The sequence below is a fragment of the Pinus tabuliformis genome, chromosome 6, assembly GCF_031772625.1.
Source record: "Pinus tabuliformis cultivar Carrire ecotype Pingquan chromosome 6, CPIR1, whole genome shotgun sequence".
NCBI classification, from domain to species: Eukaryota; Viridiplantae; Streptophyta; class Pinopsida; order Pinales; family Pinaceae; genus Pinus; species Pinus tabuliformis.
The window spans coordinates 483,442,884-483,452,826 of NC_142292.1; the positions used below are offsets into that span (position 1 = coordinate 483,442,884).

General features: G+C 39.3%; 1 protein-coding gene and 2 pseudogenes across 1 annotated transcript; 1 reads left to right on the forward strand and 2 right to left on the reverse strand.

The window, feature by feature from the left end:
- The first annotated feature begins 581 nt into the window (after positions 1 to 581).
- Positions 582 to 1,724, forward strand: LOC149259395 (disease resistance RPP13-like protein 4). Its single transcript, XM_089454083.1, has 2 exons — positions 582 to 1,215; positions 1,351 to 1,724. The coding sequence occupies exons 1-2, from the start codon at positions 582 to 584 to the stop codon at positions 1,722 to 1,724; spliced, it is 1,008 nt and encodes a 335-aa protein (XP_089310209.1).
- A 5,231-nt stretch (positions 1,725 to 6,955) lies between these two features.
- LOC149259396 (fatty acid elongase 3-like pseudogene) lies at positions 6,956 to 7,871 on the reverse strand (annotated as a pseudogene).
- A 259-nt stretch (positions 7,872 to 8,130) lies between these two features.
- Positions 8,131 to 9,029, reverse strand: LOC149259397 (fatty acid elongase 3-like; annotated as a pseudogene).
- Between the last annotated feature and the right edge of the window lie 914 nt (positions 9,030 to 9,943).

The following is a 9,943-nucleotide window of genomic DNA, read 5'->3' on the forward strand; positions in this document are numbered from 1 at the left end:
GAGAAAGGTGCAATGGCTTCACTTAAAATATTTAATATAATGGCACGTACAACATTAAATATATTACCAGAGAGTTATATGGATCTGAAGAGACTTCAGAAAGTAAGAATTTTTGGTTGTCCAATAAGAAATATAGGAACTAGAGAGAACACTAATGTAGAAGTGATGGCAATGTCTATGGTAGACATGGAAGAAATTACAAAGAGATATTCCCAATTGTGAGATAAAAGGGAAAGTTGGTTGTATGGTGAATTTTGGTGCAATGAGCTCTTCTTCTTCAAGTACTTCCCATGGCCCTGTTGTTCCAACAGGCTCTGCAAAGATGAAATTGATCGAAGAGCCCCTTATAGTGGGACAGGATAAAGCATTTTCGATTCTCGAAAAGCTGGTGTTGTTGGCAAGGGTGGATCTGGAAATACTCTTCTTTTGATGACGCTCTTCAATAGCCAAAAGGTATGCAGTAATTCTAAGGATGGTTTATTACTTTGGCTCACTGTTTCCCAAAGTCCCTCTTTTACAAGTCTTAGAAATGCACTCCATACCCAAATAGCCACACAAAAAATGTAAATTTGGGCGAAAATATGAACGAAGAAGAGGTAAAGCGATGGTTGAATCAGACAGTGCACCAGAGCACCGGGTTTATTCTATTCTTAGATGATGTATGGGGATGCAATGTTGCAGAATTGTTAGAGGAATTAGGTGTATTGTGCCTTGTAAGGAACCACTCCACCTCCAAAGTCATTGTCAGTTCCAGGGTTCGCGCTGCACTCTTAAAAACAGGTGTCGCAGATAAATACACAATAACAATGGAGGACTTGTCAGAAGATGAGAGTTGGAAGTTGTTTGCTTGTCACACTTTTCCATATAATAATGGAAATCTGCCAGCAAACATAGAAGAGGGAAAAGCCAAGCTTGTGTGTAAAAGGTGCATAGGGCTTCCCCTCGCTATCAAAGTGGTTGGCAGGGCAATGGCCGGGAGTACTCATCCACAACAGTGGGAATGGGCTGTCCAAAGGCTGCGAAACATGGACAGTGTGTACAATTGTGTTAGGTTGAGTTATGATGCACTCGGCTATGAGGATGCTGACCTGCAATTGTGCTATTTATATGGAAATCTGCCAGCAAACATAGAAGAGGGAAAAGCCAAGCTTGTGTGTAAAAGGTGCAGAGGGCTTCCCCTCGCTATCAAAGTGGTTGGCAGGGCAATGGCCGGGAGTACTCATCCACAACAGTGAGAATGGGCTGTCCAAAGGCTGCCAAACGTGGACAGTGTGTACAATTCTGTTAGGTTGAGTTATGATGCACTCGGCTATGAGGATGCTGACCTGCAATTGTGCTTTTTATGTGTAGCTGCAAACATCTTGGAAGACGCAGTCGTTCATGTCCAGTTGGCGATTCAGGTATGGATAGGGGAAGGCTTACTTGCCAAGAAGACGTTGGAACATGAGCATCGACCCACTTATGATCCATTCGAGTTAGGAAGATATTATCTCAATATTTTAGTAGATCGTTGTTTGATCGAGCCAATGATGAGAGACTTTGATGGGCAAGTACTCTGTTTCAGGGTGCATGACTCCCTGCGTGATATGGCAATCCGAATCGCAGAGGAGGAAGAAAATTTCTACTGCCATGTGGGTAATGGTTTGACAGCTGTGAATGAAAATGAGTGTTTGTGCCGCATTCGGCTTTTGTTGAGCGAGAACAGATTGACTTCTTTCCCCTAATCACATCGTCTACACAAATATGCTCATTGCTTCTCAGTGGAAATCCATATTTAACAAAGATCCCAACAAGGGTGATTAGGAGTATGATCTCCCTTAAGGCGTTCTCTTTAAGTGGGACGTCATTGAAATCATTGCCAAAGAGTATTGGGTGTTTGGAGCAGCTAATATATTTGGGTTTAAGACACATGCCCATCAATACGTTACCTGCATCTTTTACCAGTCTTGTAAATCTGGAGATCCTTGATCTTTCCTATTCTGCCATCCAAGAATTACCGTCCGCCATCCATATGCTGTGATCTTTAAGGAAATTAATCTTGGAGGGATGTAGAGATCTTCAATTTCTACCTCCCTGTATCTCAGGGCTTACCTCTTTGGAGCATTTGGAAACTTATGGTTGCAAGGCTTTTTTGGAAGAAAGATAAGGATACCATATGGAAAAAAAACAACTTCTATCAACAAATTGGCAAGTTTAACACAAATTAAAACATTACAACTACAAAATAATGAGGAAATTATTAGTGATGGCACACTGGGAAAGATGACTCAAATGAACTCCCTCACATTGTCACTCATAAAGCTGGAAATTCTACCCAACGATATAAGAAACATGTCAAAATTGAGAAGACTGGTATTATTAGAATACTTTCACTTGGTTAAAATGGATTATAATTTTTATGACTTTCAATATTTGGGCTATCTTAAATTTGTTGGTTGTCATTTCTTGGAAGAACTTCCACATCTACATAAACTCAAGGGTTTGAGGCAATTGGAGATCATTGAATGTCCTAGAATAAGTTTGTTTCCAACAAAATTTGGTCGCAAAGGAGCATTTCCTCTTCTGGAAACATTTTCTCTTTCTTGGCTACCTACATTAAAGGAGTTGCCTGTAATAGAGAAAGGTGCAATGGCTTCACTTAAAATATTTACTATAATGGCATGTACAACATTAAATATATTACCAGAGAGTTATATGGATCTGAAGACACTTCAGAAAGTAAGAATTTTTGGTTGTCCAATAAGAAATATAGGAACTAGAGAGAACACTAATGTAGAAGTGATGGCAATGTCTATGGTAGACATGGCAGAAATTACAAAGAGATATTCCCAATTGTGGGATAAAAGGGAAAGTTGGTTGTATGGTGAATTTTGGTGCAATGAGCTCTTCTTCTTCAAGTACTTCCCATGGCCCTGTTGTTCCAACAGGCTCTGCAAAGATGAAATTGATCAAAGAGCCCCTTATAGTGGGACAGGATAAAGCATTTTCGATTCTCGAAAAGTTTCGGAAAAACTCTTCTTTTGAAGACGCTCTTCAATAGCCAAAAGGTACGCAGTAATTCTAAGGATGGTTTATTACTTTGGCTCACTGCTTCCCAAAGTCCCTCTTTTACAAGTCTTAGAAATGCACTCTGTACCCAAATAGCCACACAAAAAAATGTAAATTTGGGCGAAAATATGAACGAAGAAGAGGTAAAGTGATGGTTGAATCAGACAGTGCACCAGAGCACCGGGCTTATTCTGTTCTTAGATGATGTATGGGGATGGAATGCTACAGAATTGTTAGAGGAATTAGGTGTACTGTGCCCTGTAAGGAACCACTCCACCTCCAAAGTCATTGTCAGTTCCAGGGATCGCGTTTCACTCTTAAAAACAGGTGTCGTAGATAAATACACAACAACAATGGAGGATTTGTCGGAAGATGAGAGTTTGCTTGTCACACTTTTCCATATAATAATGGAAATCTGCCAGCAAACATAGAAGAGGGAAAAGCCAAGCTTGTGTGTAAAAGGTGCAGAGGGCTTCCCCTCGCTATCAAAGTGGTTGGCAGGGCAATGGCCGGAAGTACTCATCCACAACAGTGGGAATAGGTTGTCCAAAGGCTTCCAAACGTGGACACTGTGTACAATTGTGTTAGGTTGAGTTATGATGCACTCGGCTATGAGGATGCTGACCTGCAATTATGCTTTTTATATGGAAATCTGCCAGCAAACATAGAAGAGGGAAAAGCCAAGCTTGTGTGTAAAATGTGCAGAGGGCTTCCCCTTGCTATCAAAGTGGTTGGCAGGGCAATGGCCAGGAGTACTCATCCACAACAGTGGGAATGGGCTGCCCAAAGGCTGCCAAACGTGGACAGTGTGTACAATTGTGTTAGGTTGAGTTATGATGCACTCGGCTATGAGGATGCTGACCTGCAATTGTGCTTTTTATGTGTAGCTGCAAACATCTTGGAAGACACAGTCGTTCATGTCCAGTTGGCGATTCAGGTATGGATAGGGGAAGGCTTACTTGCCAAGAAGACGTTGGAACATGAGCATCGACCCGCTTATGATCCATTCAAGCTGGGAAGATATTATCTCAACATTTTAGCAGATCGTTGTTTGATCGAGCCAATGATGAGAGACTTTGATGGGCAAGTACTCTGTTTCAAGGTGCATGACTCCCTGCGTGATATGGCAATCCGAATCGCAGAGGAGGAAGAAAATTTCTATTACCGTGTGGGTAAGGGTTTGACAGCTGTGAATGAAAATGAGTGTTTGGGCCGCATTCCGCTTAATCACATCGTCTACACAAATATGCTCATTGCTTCTCAGTGGAAATCCATATTTAACAAAGATCCCAACAAGGGTGTCAGGAGTATGATATCCCTTAAGGCGTTCTCTTTAAGTGGAACGTCATTGAAATCATTGCCAAAGAGTTTTGGGTGTTTGGAGCAGCTAATATATTTGGGTTTAAGACACATACCCATCAATAGGTTACCTGCATCTTTTACCAGTCTTGTAAATCTGGAGATCCTTGATCTTTCCTATTCTGCCATCCAAGAATTACCGTCCGCCATCCATATGCTGAGATCTTTAAGGAAATTAAGCTTGGAGGGATGTAGAGATCTGCAATTTCTACCTCCCAGTATCTCAGGGCTTACCTCTTTGGAGCATTTGGAAACTTATGGTTGCAAGGTTCTTTGGAAGAAAGATAAGGATACCAGATGGAAAAAAAACAGCTTCTATCAACAATTTGGCAAGTTTAACACAACTTAAAACATTACAACTACAAAATAATGGCGAAATTATTAGTGAGGGCACACTGGGAAAGATGACTCAAATGAACTCCCTCACATTGAAGCTGGAAATTCTACCCAACGATATAAGAAACATGTCAAAATTGAGAAGACTGGTATTATTAGAATACTTTCACTTGGTTAAAATGGATTATAATTTTTATGACTTTCAATATTTGGGCTATCTTAAATTTGTTGGTTGTCATTTCTTGGAAGAACTTCCACATCTACATAAACTCAAGGGTTTGAGGCAATTTGAGATCATTGAATGTCCTAGAGCAAGTAAGTTTCCAACAGAATTTGGTCACAAAGGAGCATTTCCTCTTCTGGAAAGATTTTCTCTTGCTTGGCTACCTACATTAAAGGAGTTGCCTGTAATAGAGAAAGGTGCAATGGCTTCACTTAAAATATTTACTATAATGGCATGTACAACATTAAATATATTACCAGAGAGTTATATGGATCTGAAGACACTTCAGAAAGTAAGAATTTTTGGTTGTCCAATAAGAAATATAGGAACTAGAGAGAACACTAATGTAGAAGTGATGGCAATGTCTATGGTAGACATGGAAGAAATTACAAAGAGGTATTCCCAACTGTGGGATAAAAGGGAAAGTTGGTTGTATGGTGAATTTTGGTGCAATGAGCTCTTCTTATTCAGAAAGCTTAATACCATTATATGATTTATGATTTATGTTTTGGCCATTATCTTTATTTATTATCAAATTTTAGACAAAAATGTTTGACATTATAGAAATGAGCTTGATAAATAGTTCATAATTCTTTATAATTCTTTAGATTTTTATGACAATTTCAATTTTTTTTTTATCTCGAACTTAAAAAAAAACAATTTCAATTTCTTAATCTCTAACTTTAAAAAAAAAACAAGAAGACGGAAATTCACTTGTACATGGCTATGAAAAAGGATGAGAAATAGCGGAGAAAAAGAGTGAATCTAGGGAAAAAGAAAAAAAACAGAGGGGTCCATCTCAACAGCTTTTAAAATGACACTCCCTTATAAAATAAATGTTTATTTGCAATGTCATAATGTATTAATCTTGTTATAGAAAAATATTCAATTGAATGACCAACCTCAAGGCCTTGGCCCAGTGAAATGGTATTCACGTCTCCATAGAGTAGAGCAGCTTCACATAGTTTTATCTCTTTGTGCAACTCTTTCAGATGCCCCCACTTCGGTTGCCTTATATTGTGTATAAGGATTACAGAGTACCACGATTATATAGAGGTATATATTTTATTTGTTTTTAGTTTGGAGAATGATTTTTATAGATTATTTTTAGCTAAGATACAAGGCTGTGAGGGGCACATCTACAGTAAAAGTCACTCAGAATTTACACTCAGCATCATCTAACTTAATAGAAGGCCAATCACTTTACTACTTGGGCTAGACCACAATCCGGTAGGCACAGAGTACAACAAATTAAGCAAATATGGAACAGAGTACCAAAATTTCCAAATATGGACTCACAATGGTTCCTAGCTTTTCTCATTGTGAAAGGATAATTGAACCAGACTAAATTTTCAGTGCTATACAATCATGGTGCATATAATCCCCCTCCTTACCCCCGCCCCAAAAAAATAGCACTCACACAGTTTCAGTGCAGACATCCAAGCCTTTTTAAGTGAAAGCTTATGCAAGAATCTCTCATCAAATTTACAATACTTTGGATGACTATTTGAAATTGAAATCTGCTATACTTCAAATTGTAGCAGAGGCTTCTCATAGAAAACTATACCGTCCACGCCAAATTGGATGCATCAACGAAAAACACATTCACTAATGTCCTCATATAGATGAAATCACACATTCCTGTGGACATTGCTGAGAAAGGAAAGACATACATCAGAATTCTTTGTAGAATATACTGTTGCCTGCATATTCAACATAAGTTTGATGCCTACAGTCAGTGATTAGTTTCCATCTCAACAACTTTTAAAATGACACTCCCTTGCAAGAAATAAACGTTTATTTGCAATGTAATAATATAACAAATATTTAGATTTCAGTCACTTTCCTGAATATAATTGATTGGCAACTTGTGATAAGGAATCACCAACTTACTAATAACTACATGTGAATTATGTCATTGGACAAAAAGTTCATGTCCTTGTCATGATCAAATTTTAAAATGGGGGGTTGAGGACGGGCCCTCTGCTACAAAACACCATCTGAATGTCACTCCACCTTCCTTGCTACGCCTACCCTCATTTTACCTTTCCTGTATTGCCGCTTATGGAATTTGAAAAAGAGTACTAACAGAGATGCATTGAACAGAGCATTAAAAATCCAAGCTCCCATTCCAGCACACCCATCCCCAGTGAAATGTAGCCACAGAAACACAATGGAAACCAAGAAACTGAACAAGAACTGCACAATCTGGCAATTCGTGACAAGTTTCTTCCATGGAGGTTGGAACCCAATGCTACACAGAAGATAGTATGCACTGATGCATTCGTAATCAATGCAATCACCTGTAGGGACTGTGAATACTCCAACCACAGAAAGCACATTACAACCACTACTGCGTGATGATAAACATGAAGAAAGGTCAAGGGCCTCTTTTTGAGAACAAGGATAATGGTGTCCATGAATTCATAAAATTTTCTTAGATAAAACACATACGACCAGAAGAAGACTCTTCCCTTTGGGCGCGTACTTATTGGGAAACAGAATATCCACTGTTTAGAGGCATATGGCCTTCCCCACAACCACTGTGTTTCTTCCATCTCAAGGCTTGTAGCTTCCCAGGAAGCCACCACCATAAGAGCCGAAAGAGAGAGTATTATCATGTTGTGAATTGCGGGAATAGGACCAAGGCGAATTGGGTATGTTTTTTTCTTCATTATGTGCCATAAAGTTGCAGTTAGGAGCAAATAACTTACCATTGCAGCGATCAAAAACTGCCAGGAGGCCCCCCAGGTGCTTGTGCTGCTCCATTGAAAGTGGGTGATTGTGGGATATTGTGTTGTCCAGTACCTGATATCCCGAGCCAGGTTTGAGAATGAAACCATTCCGAAATCAGGCGCTGAGTCTATCAATCCTAAACTTTTGGTGGATAGATCAGGAAAACCAGGCGCTATAACCAAGGAATGGTGGCCACGGGCTCTGCAGGATACAGAGCAGAAGGAGCGTCCATGTAACTGTATCGATCTTTAGATTTCAGTCACTTTCCTGAATATAATTGATTGGCAACTTGTGATAAGGAATCACCAACTTACTAATAACTACATGTGAATTATGTCATTGGACAACAAGTTCATGTCCTTGTCATGATCAAATTTTAAAATGGGGGGTTGAGAACGGGCCCTCTGCTACAAAACACCATCTGAATGTCACTCCACCATCCTTGCTATGCCTACCCTCATTTTACCTTTCCTGTATTGCCGCTTATGGAAGTTGAAAAAGAGTACTAATAGAGATGCATCGAATAGAGCATTAAAAATCCAAGCTCCCATTCCAGCACACCCATCCCCAGTGAAATGTAGCCACAGAAACACAATGGAAACCAAGAAACTGAACAAGAACTGCACAATCTGGCAATTCGTGACAAGTTTCTTCCATGGAGGCTGGAACCCAATGCTACACAGAAGATAGTATGCACTGATGCATTCGTAATCAATGCAATCACCTGTAGGGACTGTGAATACTCCAACCACAGAAAGCACATTACAACCACTACTGCGTGATGATAAACATGAAGAAGTTCAAGGGCCTCTTTTTGAGAACAAGGATAATGGTGTCCATGAATTCATAAAATTTGCTTAGATAAAACACATATGACCAGAAGAAGACTCTTCCCTTTGGGCACGTACCTATTGGGAAACAGAATATCGACTGTTTAGAGGCATATGGCCTTCCCCACAACCACCATGTTTCTTCCATCTCAAGGCTTGTAGCTTCCCAGGAACCCACCACCATAAGAGCCGAAAGAGAGAGTATTATCATGTTGTGAATTGCGGGAATAGGACCAAGGCGAATTGGGTATGTTTTTTTCTTCATTATGTGCCATAAAGTTGCAGTTAGGAGCAAATAACTTACCATTGCAGAGATCAAAAACTGCCAGGAGGCCCCCCAGGTGCTTGTGCTGCTCCATTGAAAGTGGGTGATTGTGGGATATTGTGATGTCCAGTACCTGATATCCCGAGCCAGGTTTGAGAATGAAACCATTCCGAAATCAGGCGCTGAGTCTATCAATCCTAAACTTTTGGTGGATAGATCAGGAAAACCAGGCGCTATACCCAAGGAATGGTGGCGACGGGCTCTGCAGGATACAGAGCAGAAGGAGCGTCCATGTAACTGTATCGATCTTCGCCGGAGTTAGTAACCACGTGGAGGTATGTATAGTTGCTGGTTACCACGTGGAGGTATGTATAGTTGCTGGTTAATCTGACGGCAGAAGATGCTTCTATCGTCTAACATAGATAATCGATGGTCCATAATCGTCCACGGTAGCAGCTGGGGGTGTTGATTCCAGAGGGAATGCCTTACGGCGTAATTATAAACTTAATATTATAAACAATAATATCAAACCCAATATTATAAGCCTTAATATAATATAATATATTAAATATTAAATATTAATATATTTGATATATTAGTATTTAGAAAATAATAAATATTAGTATTTAGGAAATCTTAAATATAAATATATTTAATGTGTTGAACCATGGTTGATCATGTTTGAGCATGGTTGATTTTCACATTGAGACAATCTTTGTCACAATGCGACATTGAACCATGGTTGACCATGATTAGTTTTCATATCGAGACAATCTTCGTAATAATGAGACATTGGGCCATGGTTGACTATGGTTTATTTTCATATTGAGACAATATTTGTCACAATGTAATGTTGGACCATGGTTGACCATGATTGATCGTGGTTGACCATGATTGATTTTATAAAAAATGGTTGACCAGGGTTGACCATGGTCAATCATGATTGGCCATGATTGATCATTCTTGACCATGATTGATATTATAAACCCAAGAGAGTAATAAGCTCAAGGGATTACAAACCCAAGGAAATAATATTAAACTCTAGGGAATAATATAAACCCAATGTATATAAACCCTAATATACATATATATTATAAACCCTTAAATAAACATGGTTGACCATGGTTTATTTTTATATGGAGACAA